Genomic DNA, 18233 nt, shown 5'->3' with positions numbered 1-18233 from the left:
GCGATGCAGAAGTCTGGCGAAAGGCGGATCTCTTACGATCAGGGAGGTATTTCTCAAAAGATGACAAAGTCTGAATGAGATGCTTGAGGTAGAATGAAAAATGGAAAGCATAGTTCCCTGATCTGTTTGCCAGCATCGCATTTTGATACAACCTCTTGTCAAACTTATCCATGGCCTTACCTTCTCTGCCATAGAGATTGGGTACAGAAGCAGGTACACACTAGCCTCCGTGGATTTCTTTAGAGTGGATTCCACCAACGATTCATGAGGGAGTTGTGGTTTGTCAAAGCCCGGAATAGGTATGACCTTATATAAGGAGTCCAGTTTGCGAGGAGCTCCTGGGATGGTCAAGGGTGTCTCCAGATTTTTGTAAAAAGTCTCTCGCAAACTATCATGGAGAGGCAGTTTGAGAAATTCCCTTGGAGGCTGGTCAAAGTCCAGTGCATCGAGAAATGCCTTGGACTTTTTGGATTCAGCCTCCAAGGGAATAGAGAGAGAGTCGCACATCTCTTTGAGAAAAGAGGTGAAAGAAGTTGCATCAGGTTTGGAGGATGGATCTAAACCAGAAGGATCCTCGTCCCCTGACGAACACTCTCCCTCAGAGAGGAAAGGCTCCTCTGAATCACCCCATAGATCAGGGTCCCTCACTTGAAAGCTACGGTCCCGTGACTCCGGTGTGGAGGGTTCTAGGTGTCGAGTTTTGTGAGTCGACTTACCAGACCTCTGAGAAACGGTACCGGGAGATGTCATCGGGCGTGCCGGTGCCGAAGTTTGCACCGCCTGGTGTAAAGACCTCGGTTCCGGAGCTAAAACTGGCATGGATACCGAGGAAGCTGTTTGTACCGGTACCGACAAAGTGGATGCCGATAAAAGAGGCTGTTCCACTGCCGGTACCAGTAGCTCAGACCGGACCGGGACTGGAAGGCTCGGTGTCAGAAGAGCAGGCAGGAGCTGCTGCAATTGCTCTTTGAGCTGTACTTGCAGGACGGCGGCAATTCGCTCATCCAGCGAAGGCACCGGTACCGCTTTTTTCTTCTGCGGTACCTTTGGTGCCGCTCTACACTCCGAAGAGGAACCCGAGGTCGAAGGGCTAACCTCAATCGGAGCGGAGCGCTTCCGCGGGCGCCTCGAGGTCGGCAGGATTGGGCTCGCTGCCACTGAGACCGGAGGACGCTCCAGCGGGGAAGGCTTCTTAGCCGGCTTACCTGAGGGATGCGACGCCGGCACGGTGTCGCGCGGCGTCGATGAGGTAGGTGCCGACTGCGTCGGTGCCACCGAATCCGACATCTCGGTACCAAATAAAAGTTGCTGTTGGATCTGGCGGTTTTTTAACGTTCTCTTTTTTAGAGTGGCACAGCGGGTGCAGGTGGACGCCCGAGGGTCAGGACCCAGGCACTGTAAGCACCAGTTGTGCGGGTCAGTGAGGGTAATGGGCCTTGCACACCGCTGGCACTTCTTAAAACCGGGTTGGGGGGGCATGAATGTGAAAACGGCTTCTGCCAAATCGAAGGCCGAGGCCTCGATGGTGGCAGCAGGCACCACCGGGGTGAACCCGAAAAAGAGAGGGAAAAAAAAGAGAATTTTTTTTTTTTTTTTTAAATATTATAAAAAAAGAAAAGAAAAAAGGGAAATACAAATTCCGAAAAGGTTTACGCGAGCGGGAAGGCGAATGAGAAAAAAGTTTTCAACAGCCGTTGAAAGTGCGTCTTCTTAGCTCCGCGGAAACTAAGAAACTGGGGACCGCGCGCCTCCGTCGGGCAGGAAGGCACTCGCACGTGCGCGGTGCGGCCTGCTAGAACTTTCCAAGTTCTTAGAGTGCAATCACTCTAAAATTGCCCGTACCGGGGCTCCGTCGGTGCCGTCACCCATCAGTCAAGAATATGCTGCCTGCTTGTCCTGGGATAAAGTGCTAAGTGACTTGCCCAGAGTCAAAAGGAGCTGCAGTGGGAATCGAACTCAGAACCTCAGGATACTGAGCCAGCTATTCTAACCATTACGTAACTAGTTTTGGTTCTGATCAAAAAGGATCTATAAATAAGTTACTAACATTATGTTACTGATTTTAGAATACATAGAATTTAAGAGCCAATAAAACTTTAAATTGCGAAATGAAAAGTAAAGAATACCTCAGCCCATTTTAACATTACATGTTCTCTCCATCAACTTGCATACATTATTCATATGGTTCACCACTTAGGGATCCTTTTATAAAGATAAAAAATGAGCTTCCTAGCACTTAGCATGCGCTAAATCCATTAGCACAGCTTAATAAAAGGATTCTTTAGCTTGCAGCCTACCTTTAGCAGCTCTGCTGATAAAGACTTAATAGTTGCTTCAAGTTTTCCTATTTGATCTTGCTTCTTCTCAGTACTTTCTTCCAGTGTCACCTGTTTTTGACAGTATCAAATTAGATGTTTTCTTTAGAAACAACTATGTTTAAATTAGGCTTTAAAATGTTTAAAATTAACTAAACTATGAGAAATTACAAAACCTTTTGTTCCTGAGTTGCAGTTAACACTTCTTTCGTCCTAAAAACTAACTGTTCTTTGTCTTTGACCTCTTGTTCTACAACAGCCACACGGGTCTGCAACTGATTGATCAGCTTCTCTTTCTCATGGCATTCAGCATCTAGGGTAGAATTCTCTCGACGCAATGAAAGCACTTCCTGTTTTGCTCTCTGGCACTCCTGCAAAGTTTAGCAAAAAGAAAACTTATTCTGCATCTTATACAGAGCAAATGTTTTTTCACCTACAATACTATGAGTCACAAACTGTTGCAATCTCAAGTGAGAAAAGCCCTTATTTTCAAAGCCTTCACATGAGAAAATGAAAGAGTGAAGGCATGAGAGGAATTTTATAAACCATTTCTGCATGAAAAAGCAATCCTTCATGCTGGAAATAGGTGTTTAAAATTGCACATTTAACATGCACCTAAATCAATGGTCAACAAGCATGTTGCTACTGAAGTTCTGTCACTTGTACAAGGGCCAACAGTTGTCAACTATTGCATCCTGTTTTTAAGTTATGCGTCAGTTTGTTTATGTGAACAAAAATAGAAGTGGGGAAGGGACATGATCAACCAACTGTGAGGACAACCAATTTATTGAAAATACTACATATAACAAGTAATTGGAAAAATTATAGTAGATTAAATTATACCTTTTGGTGGAATTCATTATGTCACATTTATAAAATGGAAAGCATAATTGCTTTACAAAAAGGTAATTATAATAAATTTATAAAGATCTGGAGGCCATTGACAGCCTACTGTAATGAATAGATGCCGTTTTATATTGGAAGTATATTTGCAAATGGGGGGAGAGGGGGAGGGTGGGTTGTCTAAATTATACGGAAGGTTTTAACATATAAATAAAAGTATTTATATTTATATATTTTTGATTAAATATGAATGGAATGGGTGGGTGGGAAGGGAATAATCTTATGTATCTGAATATATTAAGAAAATTCAAGTGATGTATTTTATCTTAAATGTTTTATTAATTGTACACTTGATGTAAGTTTTTAAAAATGAATAAAGAATTACAAAAAAAAAAAAAAAAAAGAAAATACTACATATATTTAAAAAAAAAAATATGCCGCCAGTCAGTTTATAATATTCGAAAGGTTATCTTTGCTATGGCTCAGTGCCAACAGCATCATGTTCCGGCTTTGTTTGTTAGCCTAGATCAGTGGTCTCAAATTTGCGGCCCGCCAGGTACTATTTTGAGACCCTCGGTATGTTTTATCATAATTACAAAAGTAAAATAAAACAGTTTCTTGATCATATGTCTCTTTAGCTATAAATTACAATATTATTATTAAGACTTAACCAAAAGGAAAGATTTATAAACTATACAGTTTTACCTCATGCAAACTTGTCTTTTCTTTAATAAGACATTAACCATTTTTTTCTGAGGTCCTCCAAGTACCTACAAATCCAAAATGTGGCCTGCAAAGGGTTTGAGTTTGAGACCACTGGCCTAGATACTTCTAAGGCTTTTGATAGTATTCATTGGTCCTTTTTGTTTAATACTCTTGAATATGTAGGCCTCAGTGGCTTTATCTTAACGGGTGTCTGTTATTTAACGGTATTCGTACGGATTCTTTTCCTATCTTGCGGGGTACTAGGAGGCATGGATGCCCCCTTTCTCCTCTCCTTTTTCTTCTTTCTTTAGAACCCCTGCTTTGTACCTTACGTTCATTTGCTGCTGTAAGCGGTCTGCATGTGGCAGGTGGGGAAATTAAGACTCTAGCCTTTGCAGATGACGTTTCTGGTCCTCACAATCCTAAGGTTTCGTTGCTTTTAGCGTTAGATCTTATTTCCGAGTACGGTTTTTACTCCGGGTTATCTCTTAATCTGGATAAGTCCTTTGCTATGCCTTCTTTTCCCGAGATTCGAACTGCTTGGAGAGGCTCATTTCTGTTACAGTGGGCCGATTCATCCTTGCGATATTTGGGAGTTCTCATCCCTCATGACCTCTCTCGACTATACTCCTTGAATACAGAACCTCTCTTTCTGTCCCTCGCCAACAAATTGCGTCTTTGGCGGGATCTTCCTCTTTCTCTTCTCAGCCGAGTGACTTTATATAATATGATTATAGACCCTTGTTGGTTATATATCTTTCAAGTTCTCCCCCTTTTCTTGACTCATAAAGATGAAGCACAGCTGATTCGGTTAATTCAAGGGTTTCTTTGGGTGGGTAGACAGGCTCGTCTGCCTTATAGACGTGCAGCTACGCTTTTTGATGGTCGGATGTGGCATGCGACGCATTAATGATTTTTTCGAGGAACCTCTGATTTAACTAACACTTCCTTGGAACTTTCTCATTTCTGTACCACTCATTTTAGTACTTATCTTCATTCTATACCTTCTTCTTCATCTGGTCTTCATTACAAAATCCTGTATCGGCCTTTGCGCTGAGTGTGGCAGGGGGTCTGCAAGTTTCATTCTTTACACTCCTCTGAATCTCCTTTTCTTCCTCTCTGTTTTAATAATAACTTTCCCCCTGGAGTGGATAATGCTGTATTTGCTCGATGGGAAGTGAGGGGGATTCATTATTTTTATCACCTGGTTGAGGAGGATGGGAGAATTAAGTCCTTTGCTCAGTTGCAACAGGACTATGATCTCCCTCCCACTGATGGTTTGGCATATCTGCAGATTCATCATTATTTAAATTCTCTGCAGCCCTTTAATTTACAGGCTTCTACTCAAGAATTGTTATCTACTGCTTATACCTTTAGCTCCCAGCTCCTCTTAAATTTCACCATCGTCACTTGAAAGATGAATCCCCCTTGCTTGACTATTTTTGTTCACATTACTACACGTGGGGATGTTTTTCCCTTTTTTGTTGTGGGATTCAGTTTGTGTTTATATGGTTTTGTCAATAACTCTACCATGAAGCGTCGGCATTTTACTGTTTCTAATCTAATCTAATCCTTAGGTTTCTATACCGCATCATCTCCAAGTTCGTAGAGCTCGGCGCGGTTTACAGTAGATGAAATAGGAAGGAACTACAACAGAGGGTTAGAGGTAGAAGTGAGAAGAATATAAGAGGACTTGGGATGCCAGATATAAGAGTTTTCTTGATTCTTAAGTTGGAGAGAGGCTTACATTTTTTGAGAAAAGCCAGGTTTTCAGATGTTTGCGGAAAACTTAGAGAGAGCTCAAGTTCCGAAGAGGGGAGGTAAGGTTGTTCCAGAGCTCAGTGATTTTGAAGTGGAGGGAGGTCCCTAGCTTTCCTGTGTGGGAAATGACTTTTAGCGAGGGGAAGGATAGTTTTAATTTGTAGGAGGATCTGGTGGTATTAGGGTATGAAGAATTCCAAGAAAGAGAGATAAAGGAAGGGAAGATACCGTGTAGGATTTTGAAAGCTAAACAGGCGCATTTATAGTGGACCCTGGCGATTATCGGAAGCCAGTGAAGCTTGGCCAGGAGCGGGGAGACATGGTCAAATTTACTTTTAGCGAAGATGAGCTTGGCCGCTGCATTCTGAACCACAATATTGCATTTTAGGCCAGCTCATCAATCACATATCAGTAATTTGAGAGTTTATACTAAAAAGTGATTGTGCTGCTTTTTCTACCTGTGAATTTTTATATTTTGTTTGTTTTTGTCTAAGATATTATAATTATTATGATCAGACAAGGTTGATTTAACCATCCTGATAATTTTTGTTATGGCTGCGGACAATTTACTGCATAAGATCAGTGAAAGAATCTGTCCAGCAGACTTCAAAGTGCATATAAGCATTATTTTGGCTATAAAGCTGGTGACCAAGATAAAGCGTGGGCACTTCATGTGTGCTGCACTGTCTGTTATTCCAGATTAAGCATGTTCGTGCAGGTTGTTCAGAATTTGCTTGGTAATCAAAGATCAGAGAATTATGCTGAGCTTGTGGAGAATATGCTGACAGCATATCAGCTAATGGGTACCAGAATGTTACTTAAAATGCACTTCTTACATTCTCACCTCAACTTCTACCCACCCAATAATGGTGATATCAGTGATGAGCATGGGGAAAGATTTCATCAAGATATCAAGGTAATGGAAAGCAGATATCAGGGAAAGTTCAAGCCCAGTATGATGGGAGACAACTGTTGGTTCTTGCAAAAAGAAACAAATGTACAGTACAAGCATAAAAAAGCAAGTATCTCAAAGGTTTCTGAACATGCTGACATCACTTTTGTGTGAGTTAAGAGGGGCGTAAATATATGCTGTAACAAGTCTCCTTATTATCTTCGTGTTTGTTTTCAGAGTAAACTCCTTACCACAAGTTTGATGGGACACAGTTCATATTCGCAATATTGTGCTGATATGGCAAACTATCTAAAAAAATCAGTAACGTGCATCTCAGAAACCTGATGTGCTAACTGAATTTCAATTACAGATCTGAAATCGGCATCATTAAATTAACTAAGAACACCTCTTAAGTTCACAGTAGCAAAGAAAAACTTTTTTGTTGTTGACAGGTGTAATTAGGTGAATTTAGCTAGTACAAGAGTAACTTAGTCACGATTCCTGGAGGTGGGGATGGGCAGATGTTTGTACATATGTGCACTTTGAAAATACCTCATCTTTAAATTTTTATACACCACTTACAAGCTTTCATGTAAATTAACCCAGAATATTTCTGTATGCCAGAAAGCATGTGTGCACATATAAATTCCTTATAGTAAATTTTAAAAAACGTATCAGTACTTGCACTGGGGTGGGGGAAGTATGCATATACTATTTTTGCATGCATTCATTTATAAAATTACCCTAATGTCCACATAGCCTGACATTTCTGAATATACTCATCATACATGGATATATCTGAAATTTATTGCAAATGGCTTCCTCTGTTAGAAGTAGTAGTTCATAGTTTAAAAAACAGACTGCTTACATCTTCTAGCCCCAAAAGTTTGGCTTTAAGCTCTCGGATTGTGCAGTCTGCCTTGTATCTCCTCTCTGTCAGATCCTTGTTGACTAGCTCTAGTTCAGTCAGCCGGCTTTGTAGCTGTTGGAAGTTTCGTTGATGTAAGTTTTCCATTTCTTTTCTTTGCTGTTCATACTGTTGTTGACATTGAGTCTGCGTCTGAAAAAATATACAGCATGAAGGTTTGTTTGTTTTTTAATTCTTTTTTTATTTTTTTTTTATTTATAAATCTTTATTCGTTTTCTTATGTTACAAGTGTTTCAAATAAACTCATTAGAAACTTGAATATACACACTTGATTAACTCACATATTAACATCAAATTTAACATTTCTTTAAAAAATTAATATTATATAAAGTTATAATATTATACAAGAAATCTAAATTTATATAATTCTTATTGAATATAATAATCCCTCACCCCTCCCTCCCAATCAGTAATACATATAATCCACTTTATTGTAAATTCATTCTAATATTGATATAGTATGTAATAATCAGAAATAAAATCCCACCCCATTTCCCTCTAATCAAAAATCTTATCATGGGAAAAGTTAATAATTCATTACAGAAATCTGTTAACGGTCCCCAGACTTTTTGAAATTTACTCACATAGCCTTTTTGTGTTGCAATGGTGAGTTCCATTTTGTATATATGGCATACAGAATTCCACCAAAAATTGTAGTTTAACATATCATGTTTTTTCCAATTGTATGTTATTTGCTGCATTGCTATTCCAGTTAAAATAAACAGAAGTTTGTTGTTGCTTGCCGAAATTTGACTTCTTGCTCTCATAGTTGTGCCAAATAAAATAGTATCATATGTCAAGGCTACCGGATTTTCCAACATCCTATTGATTTGAGGCCAAATTGATTTCCAGAATGATAAGATGAATGGACAATAGAATAAAAGGTGATCTAATGTCCCAACTTCAACATGACAGTGCCAGCATCTATTAGACTTAGAACTATCTATCTTTTATAAATGAACAGGGGTCCAAAAAGCTCTATGTAAAAGAAAAAAAACAAGTTTGTCTCATAGATGCTGACACCATACATTTTAACCTCCAAGACCAAAGTCGTGGCCATTGAGATGCAGTAATTTGGTGCTTTATCTCAATGCTCCAAATGTCTCTAAGACCATTTTTTGGTTTTTTATTTACAAATCCAGATATTAATTTATACCACTGTGCGGCTTTATGATCTGTTGAATCCATCTGGAAACATAAGAATTCCAAACTATGATAGTTAGTAAGATTTTTCCATTCAGGGAACCCTACCTGAATGGATTGCTTCAATTGCAACCATCTAAAATATTGTGACTTATTAATATCAAATTTATGTTGCAATTGTGAAAACTCCAGCAACTTACCATTTTGTATTACATCATCCAAAATACGAATACCTGCTATCATCCAATGTTTCCAGATGATTTTAAAACCGCCAATTTTGATCTTGGGGTTTAACCAAATCGTTTGAGTTGTTGATTTACTTATTGGAATAGGAGTTAGATTACTTATATATCTTAGAGTTTTCCAGGTATCCATAAATATTCTATGCTCTTTATATAATCTTGGCATTTTGATACTAACTACGTGACTGATACGCAAGGGAAACATAAGTCTCCATTCTAACCAGAACCAGTCTGGAATATTATCAGTGGGCTCTGGGAGGATCCAATACATACCTTGACGTAAGATATAGGCTTGATGGTACCTATAAAAATTGGGAAAATTTACCCCGCCCTCCACAATTGGCTTTTGCAATGACACTAAAGCAATTCTGGGATTTTTACCAAGCCAAATAAATTTTGTCAAAATCCTATTTAATTTTTTATAAAAAGATTCTTGAAAGAAAACTGGTATCATCCCCATTTGGTAACAAACTACAGGCAAAATCATCATTTTAACAGTTTGTACTCTTCCCCACCAAGACAAATGCAAAGGATTCCATTGCTCACACATTTCTATCACCTTTTGTAATATGCATTTTTCATTACTTTTCATTGTTTCATCCACTGTTTTTGTAATCCAAATTCCCAGATATTTAATAGCCTCCTTCTTCCAAACAAAAGAGAAAGTATCGAATAAACCTTTTGTACAATGTACATTTAATGGAAGAATTTCTGATTTATTCCAATTTATCTTATATCCGGAAAACTTTCCAAATTTCTCAATCAACTCTAGCAAATATGGAATGGTAGATTCTGGATTCCTCAAATATAATAGTAAGTCATCTGCATAAGCAGATACCTTATATTCTCTATCTGAGTGTGGTATACCCTGTATTTCCTTTACTTGTTGGATAGCTAATATTAAGGGTTCTAAAATAATATCAAACAGTAAAGGAGACAAGGGACAACCTTGTCTAACTCCCCTCTGTAAATTAAATTTTTCTGAAAAAGTATTATTAATATATAATCTAGCAGAAGGGGAGCTATACAATGTTTGTATTATTTGTATGAATCCAGGACCTATACCAAACCATTCCAATGCCTGATACATAAAGGTCCATTCTACTCTATCAAAAGCCTTTTCTGCATCTAGAGAAACAGCAAAAGTAGGCTCATTCATTTTCTTTGTTAAATATAACATGTGGAATGCTAATCTGGTATTATGAGATGAATGTCTTTGAGCAACGAATCCTGTTTGATGCATACCTATAATATGAGGGAGAGCTTTAGCCAATCTTAACGCTAATATTTTTGCTAATAATTTACCATCTACATTTATTAAAGATATTGGCCTATAGTTTGAAACCAAAGTGGGATCTTTATTTGGCTTTGGCAAAACAATAGTTAATGATTCTGCTATAGTGCCATTAATAGAACCTTTATTAAGTTGGTATTGATAAAGATTTAATAAATAAGGCAATAGATAATTTTGAAATGTTTTATAAAACTCCACTGTATATCCATCACCACCTGGAGCGGATCCAACTCTAAGGGACTTCAAAGCTGTTTCTATTTCTTTTAGTGATATTGGCTCTTCCAAACTTCGTTTTACATGTTCAGGAATTTTTGGACCCTCTAACATTTTCAAAAATTCTAAACCATCTTTTTCTTTATCTAAATAAGTCTCGGAAGAATAAAGAGATCTATAAAACTTTAGGAACTGTTTTAAAATAGGCTCAATTTGTGTACATATTTCACCATTTTCATCTTTAATGGCAATTAATTTTGATTTTCTTTTCTTCGCTTTAAGATAATTTGCTAATATTCTTCCCGCCTTATTTGAGTTACCATAATACAATGTTTGCTGAAAAAATAAATCTTTCCTAATCAACTTAGATGAGATCTCATTATATTTACCTTTAAGTTTTAACAACTCTTGTTGAATTGAATATTCCCATTTTTCTATAAGTTTTGATTTTAAAATTTTAATTTCTTTTTCTAAGTTTAAAAATTGTTTTTTAATCTGATTTTTTAAGATAAGCCGAATAAGAAATTATTTGTCCTCTCATTGAAGCCTTAAAAGCATCCCATAATATTTCCATAGAGATCTCATCATTATCATTCAATTGAAAATAATCCTTCATTTTTGTTAGAAGGTTCTCACAAAATATTGGATCAGCAAGCAATGTATTATCCATTTTCCAAATTGGTCTATTAGTATTTTGATCTGTGATCTTAATTTCAACCCACACTCCACCATGATCAGATAAAATGATTGGATCAATGGCAGCTTGTGTCACCTGATGTATCAAATGATTTGAAATAAAAATATAATCTATTCTTGAGAAAGAGTTATGAACATGAGAACAAAAAGAAAATTCCCGTCCATCAAAATGAAGAATTCGCCAAATATCTGTCAAATCACAAGATTGTACCAAATTATCTAATCCCAAAGATTTCATAAATCTACTTGGGTTTTTATCCATTAGGGGATCCATAACAGCATTAAAATCCCCAGCTACTATTAAATTTGAAGTAGCCAGTGGTAAAATCAGTTGTTGAAGAGTCTTAAAAAATTCATTCTGATTCGAATTAGGGGCGTATATATTAAATAACGTCATGGTAGTATTTCCCATTCTCATTTCCACATTTACCCATCTTCCATGAGTATCTGATGCCTTTAATTTGAATGAAGCAGAGCACTTTTTATTAACTAGAATAGCAATCCCCGCTTTTTTCCCTATAGCTGGTGAGAAAAAACAGTGCTTGACCCAACCTCCTTCCAACTTATTAGATTCAATATTTGAAAGGTGGGTCTCCTGTATGAAGCATATATCCGCATTTTGCATCTTTAAAAATAATAATGCTTTTTTCCTTTTTATCATATGATTCAGACCATTAACATTCAAAGATAATATTTTAAGATCCATATATATATTTATAACATACTTTATCCAAAATCAAACAAATAATGATTTTTACTAGTAAATTTTCCCCATACACAAATAAATTTATGATATTCCCAGATACACCCATCCCCCGTCTATATCCCTCCCTCCCACCCCCTCCCCCCCATCCCCAATTAAATACGAAAACTTGGATAAGCAGGATGAGGTTAGGTATAAATAACTCCCTCAAGCTTTTACAGAATTTGACTTTAGTTACTACCAGTATATTATTTCAATATAGCACTAAACTGTTTCTTGAATCCAGCAAACAAAAACTTTACAAGTTATGTTAGGCTTTAAGAATAATGGGTCTTGAAGAAAGCTATCTGATTCAAATCTTATCTTAAATGTATAAAGTAATCCTCCATTAATCTTACCTTCGTTTAATTCATGAAAGGGAATCGAGAAGAATATTTCCAAACCAAGATAAAACATCCCTAAACGTTAAATTTCATACTCGCTCTTTTTTTTCTTTCCTCGTGGAGGATATGACTTATATAAACCCATTAGGTATACATTTTTTTTTTTAAGCTGACTTTGAAACGCAACCTCAAAACAGAAGTACTTCTTATAACAGGAAATACTTCATTTTAACCAATCCTATTATACTTCACGATGTATTTGGTAATATTACTAAAGATTTCCTCCTCCTCCCCTGTAAGTAACGCCTCTTGTTTATATATAGCCAATCAATGCCTCTCCCTCCTGAGGTTAACAAATTCATTTCCTGTGTTAACAACTCATTTGGATCTCCACCATTACCACGATCTTGCATGCAAGTATATTTTTATCTAATAGTTTGTAAAACTTTCATTACAGAAATGTAAGATCATGTTAATCTTTATGTGGTTTTTTTCCCCTTTCATTTCTGTTTAGATTGTTATTCTTCTTATAGTTCCATGCTTGTGCTTGTGCACTTACACGTGCGATTCTATTCCGTTGAAATTTAAAACCAATCCATAAAAGTTCTAAGTCTTAACCGAAGATCTTTTTCATTTCTGTTAGTAAGACCAAAATGTATATATAAAGTTTAATAAAAAATAAAAACAAATAATCAGTTTTAATTGAAAAAATTTCCTTTAAAATGACTTTTAGGATGTCATTGGTTGTTCCTGTTGTTCTAGAAATTCTTGTAACTTTTTAGGGTTTGAAAAGGTTTGAGTTTTATTTGCAATTGTCACTTTCATTATTGCTGGATAAAGGAGTCCGTATCTAGCCCCTAGCGATTTTAACTGGGGCCTCATATCCAGAAACAGTTTTCTCTTAGCAGCAGTTTCTCTTGCAAAGTCAGGGACAATGTGTATTTTTGCATCTTGACATCTGAGATTTTTGTTCTCCTTGGCTAACTGACAAATTTCCATCGCTTGTTGATGTCTCAAAAGTTTAAAGATTAAAGTCCTTGGACCCGTTTGTGAGGTTTTCTTCTGTGCTGGTATCCGGTGTGCCCTTTCTATTTCCAACGCAGTCTTGAATTTTAATGGTAGCACTTTAGGCAGGAACTGTTCCAGGAAAGTTATAGGGTCGTTTTTTTCCACCCCTTCCGGCATTCCAATAATTCTTAAATTATTTCTTCTTTCACGGTTCCGGCTATCTTCAAGGTCTTTTTTAATTTCTTCAACCTCCTTCCATATTATTTTACATTGTCTCATGTCCAGATTTAGTTGTTCAGAGTTGTCTTCTAATATATTTATTCTGTTTTCCACTACATCTACTCTTTTAGTTAGCACTGCTGCATCGTCGATAGCCTTTTGTAATTTTTTGTTGCTATCTAATACAATCTCTTTAATTTGTCGCAATTCTTCCATAACGTCGGGGCTTTCATCTGATGGCAACGGAACTTTTGAAGGAGAAGTGCCCGGCTCCGGTTTTGATCTCTTATTACTTCCTGTACCGGACCCTCCAGCTCCTGAATCTCCTTTGTTCTGTTTGCTAGATGCCATTATCTGATATTGTGCAGCTTTTTTGCCTTTGAAGTTTAATATTTTTTGTAGTTTTTCTATAAATAAAGCTTGTCTACACGGAGCTACTCTTTTACCCGACTATCAGAATTCGCGTCCAAGCCACGCCCCCCTGTTTTTTAATTCTTGTAATAGAAACTCAACAGATATCAAAAAGACTTTATTTAGCAAAAAAGAAAACAAAAGCATGACATCAATACTCCAAATCCATCCTTCCCAGGCTACAAGAAAGAGATCCAAAACACAATTCTAAGAAATTCTATTTCAAATAAGAAAATAAGCTAGAAAGGTAGTGGTTAAACAGTGTGTCATATCTTTATCTTTCTAGCTAATTATAAATAATGAGGGATAGAACTCACTGGAGAACCAATCGGGGCATGTAAGACCCCTATAAGCTCATTAAGAGCAGTATCCAAAGGGAGGCAAATACACTTTACAAGTGGAGGACATGATTGCTCAGAATTTTCAAAACTTCAAATAAGCAATGTTTGAGAGTTAATAAAGGAGCTACAAGTTTACTTCTCTCTCTCAGTCTACATATATCTACTCAGCTAAATCTCCTTCAGGCTGCTTATGTTCTAGCATTTATTCCTGCTAATTCTCAATATTGTCAAAAGATCAGCAAAACCTCAACTCTAATTAAAGAAACCTTTCATGAGCTAAGTGGAAATGAATTCAGAATATAACACTATTAGTTTGATAAGACTGATTTCCCAAGTCATGTTCACTCCCACTGATTAAACCTTCTCTATCTAGGTCCTAGGTGTTGTCTCTCTAGGATGAAATCTAGACTCTTCTGGAACACACTAAGGAAATAATTTACTAATACTTAGTTCATTGCTAACGAAAGATCACTCACCTTCCTCCACCACCCATAATTATTGTGTCGAGAAGCAGGCCTCGAGCGACCAGGTGAGCGACGCCCAGACGAGGCAGCCACCTAGTAGATGGGACTGGAGGCCGTGGATCGAAGCATCAGAGGCTGAGACGAGGCCCCCCCGAGGCACTCCCTAAGGTTCGAGGCCCGGCATCGCCGAGGAAGGGTCCAGACCAGGGAAGCCATGGATCGAGGGTATCGGCTCCAAAGGTGGCATGGGCAAAGACTCTGCTCCCTGCGAGACATGCCCCAAAGCCAGACCAGACACTCGCCGAGACTCTGCTCCCAGCAACGAGAGTGTGCGTCGAGGAGGCACCGGAGGCGGTTCGACCTTGCGGGAGGCTTCCGCGTGCCCAGGCTGGATCTGGGAGAGAAGCGTCGGCCCAATTTTGGTAAAGAGCTCGACAAATCACTTCTCCATCAAGGCATGAAACGACGCCGGCAAAGAGGGATCCACATCAGAAATGGGACCTCCTGCTCGGACGTCGGTCAGTCGGCCGCCAGGGAGCTTGGATTTGGAGGCCTTGGGCACCTTAAGCACCACTGGAGGGATAGGAGGCTGCGCTATCTGACCTGAAGAGACATCGGAAGGCACCGCAGCCTGAGTCGAGGTCGAAGCTGGCACGAACGAGGCAGGCTTGAGCAGACTCGAGGCCGAAGATGTAGAATCGGAAGTCGAAGGCGTGGCGCTCTGGGAAGAGGGCAGTACCGGGGACGCCTCCATACCAAACAGCGACTCCCACAAAATACAGCGACGCTTAAACGCACGTGCTGTGAGCATGGAGCAAGGCCGGCACGATTTCGGAAGGTGTTGAGGCCCGAAACACTGAAGACAGCGTTGATGCGGGTCCGTCAACGAAATCGTGCGCTGGCACTTGACACACTTTTTAAAACCGGTAACAGGCCGGGACATAGGCCGAAAAAGCTCCACTGCAAGGTCGAAGCTGCGGGGCCGCGGCCACGCGACCTGCCCGGTCGAACGATCGAACAAAAATTTTTTTTTTTTTTTTTTAAACAACAAAAACGTAACATGAGCCAACAGGAATGAGCACAAAAAAAAACCCCAAACCCACGGGCACAGAAGGCACAAAAAGGAACTTCGCGCAGAGAGTTTCAAAGGCAAACTTCTCAACTCCGCGGAAGAGAAAGAACTGAGGAGACACGCCCGGTGTATCGGACGGGAAGGCACTCGCAAATGCGCGGTGTGGGCAACTCGAAACTTCTTTAAAAGTTTCTACAAGCAAGTATGCTTGTGAGATGTCCTCATCTTGGCTCCGTTGGATGACGTCACCCACTAGTGAGAATACCTGCCTGCTTGTCCTGGGATAAGATACTGGATTGTGGACCCCAGGAGGAGAGGATGCAGAACTGTCTAACCCCACTGCCTTGTTATGTAGCAACTAGTGTTTAAGCCCGTTACACTAACGGGTTCTAGAATATATGTCTGTATGTCTTTCTTTCTGTGTCTCTCCCGGCCCCTGTCTCTTTCTTTCTTTCTTTCTTTCTGTCTCTCTCCCTGGCCCCTTTTGTCTTTCTTTCTGTCTGTCTCTCTCTCTCTCCAGCCCCCTGTCTGTCTCTCTCCTTGCCCGCTCTCTTTCTGTGTCTCTCTTTCGTTCTTGTGCACTGCCTGCCTGTCTTTCTGTCTCTCTCCATGATTCCCTTCTGTCTCCCCCCCCCCCAAAGCAAACCAAGATTGCTCCCTGGCCCCCTTTCCCTCTCCCCCCCAACTTCCCTGTGCAGCAGCAGCAGCATTTCCTTCCTTCCCACCCTTCCCTGTGCAGCAGCAGCATCCCCCCCGTTTCCCTGTGCAGCAGCAGCAGCAGCATTCTCCCCTCCCACTTCCCTGTGCAGCAGCAGCATTTCTCCCCCCCCCCCTACTGCCCTGTGCAGAAGCATTTCCAACCCATCCTTCCCTGTGCAGCAGGCTAGCAGCATTTCCGTTTGTCGTTTCTGGCCAGCTCCCTTGCCAAAGTTATTTTTGAGTTCAAAGCCGCCACTGCGGCTCTTCTCACAATCCGTGCCTGCATCAGACGCCTTCTTTCTGACGTGACGTCAGAGAGGCTTCCGACGCAGTTGCAGCTTGTGAGAGGAGCCGCCGCGGTAGCTTTGAACTCAAAAATAACTTTGGCAAGGGACTGAAGAATAACTTCAGTAAGGGAGCCAGCCAGACCGTGGGGCACAGAATAGTACCTGGGGGGCCTGTGTTAGACGGAGTGAGGGTGGGAGGGGGGGAGTCGCCGCCTCCGTGCGTCCATGCTTAAGGTGCCTCTTCATGCGCAGTAAAGATGTCCTTGTAGAGATGCGCGTTGCGAGGGAGGGCGATGGGGAAACACCGCTGGCTCCTTCTACTGCACATGTGTGGCACCTTAAGCATGGACGCACGGAGGCGGCGACCACGGATGTAAAATCACGAAGATTGAAGTGCGCACGCACGCTTAGGGTTTTATTATAGTGGATACCATACCTGTAACACCTTTTCCTTCTCACTGGTCAATTCCTGAGAATGCTTGTTTGTAAGTGCTGTTGCTTGTGCTGTCCAGTCACTTCGTAATCTGTCTAACTCACAACTCTTCTCAGACAAGGTCTGTTTAAAAAAGCGAGAGAAAGACTGGTAAAGTACCTTACCTAACTTCTTTAAAACAAAAAAAATAAAATAGCTAATTATTACATCAACCGCAAATTATAAAAGATAAACAACAAGAAGTAGAGACGACAAGATGGGTATTTTTAGACAAAGTATAAAGCAGTGTTTAAAAGAGCAAAGCTTTCTATTTCTAAAATTTGATTTTGGTTTACTAATCCAGAATCTTCAATAGAGAGAAAAAATAGCTTTTTAATAGCCTTTAAGGCCAAGAAATCTGAAGTATCATATTTTTTGATGGAAAGAACAATGAAATTATATTTAATAAAAATCAGAATTACTAACGATGAATAATTTTAAAAACACTGATTAGCCAATGTTAAACCCTAATTCTGGAATGCTTATTCACCTGTTGAGTGTAACTCAATTGCCTGCCAAGGTCATCTTCTGTTTTTGTGAGCTTCTGTTCCAGTAGCAACTTTTCCTCCTATTTTAAAAAGTCCAACCATAAGTCCAACCATAAAAAAGTAAATCATAGCTAATTACTTCCTGTTACAAATTTTGTTTCTTGTCAAGTCATACATTATATAAAAGAAGTTGGGGGGGGACACCCTCTATACATAATAGATTTGGTAACACCAATACCATACTTGCTTACATTTTAAAAAACTGAGCATTTAATTTTGGCAAAATATACATTTGCAAAGCAAATTAAAATTAAGGGTCTAATTTATTAAAATTTCTCATCTATTCTATCAATACGAGAGTGGGAGGAGGAAAGCTTCAGTTAATACAGTTCTATGGTCTGTGACAGGAGAAGTTATTTTCTGTTCTTTGCCAGAAAGAGATGTAGCAGGGCTAACAACCTTAATTGGGTGTTAAGGCACTGTGAGGAAGACAGAACAGCTGCAAAGGTCACTAGGGCAATCTGATTACTGTGTTAACTTTCAAGGAGGAGTTTGTTTAAAGCAGTTCCTTTAAAATCAAAACTATGGGCTAGATTCACTAAAGATAGTGACTCAGTAGCTGTTGGCCAATTCTCTGGCCGATACTCCAACAGC

General features: G+C 39.3%; 1 protein-coding gene across 1 annotated transcript in view; it reads right to left on the bottom strand.

Annotated features, from left to right (window-relative positions):
- SASS6 (SAS-6 centriolar assembly protein) overlaps nucleotides 1-18233 on the bottom strand; it is a 175667-nt gene that overhangs the window by 103148 nt on the left and 54286 nt on the right. Inside the window, exons 6-10 of the mRNA XM_033915970.1 lie at nucleotides 17582-17659; nucleotides 17056-17175; nucleotides 7385-7576; nucleotides 2492-2686; nucleotides 2298-2387 (exon numbers count right to left, since the gene is read on the bottom strand). Of these exons, the coding sequence (XP_033771861.1) occupies nucleotides 2298-2387; nucleotides 2492-2686; nucleotides 7385-7576; nucleotides 17056-17175; nucleotides 17582-17659 (675 nt within the window). The remainder of the gene's footprint in view (nucleotides 1-2297; nucleotides 2388-2491; nucleotides 2687-7384; nucleotides 7577-17055; nucleotides 17176-17581; nucleotides 17660-18233) is intronic.

The sequence above is a fragment of the Geotrypetes seraphini genome, chromosome 12 (genome assembly GCF_902459505.1).
Source record: "Geotrypetes seraphini chromosome 12, aGeoSer1.1, whole genome shotgun sequence".
Lineage (NCBI taxonomy): Eukaryota > Metazoa > Chordata > Amphibia > Gymnophiona > Dermophiidae > Geotrypetes > Geotrypetes seraphini.
Note: the sequence above shows the minus strand (reverse complement) of the source record. Positions and strands in the feature narration are given on the sequence as shown.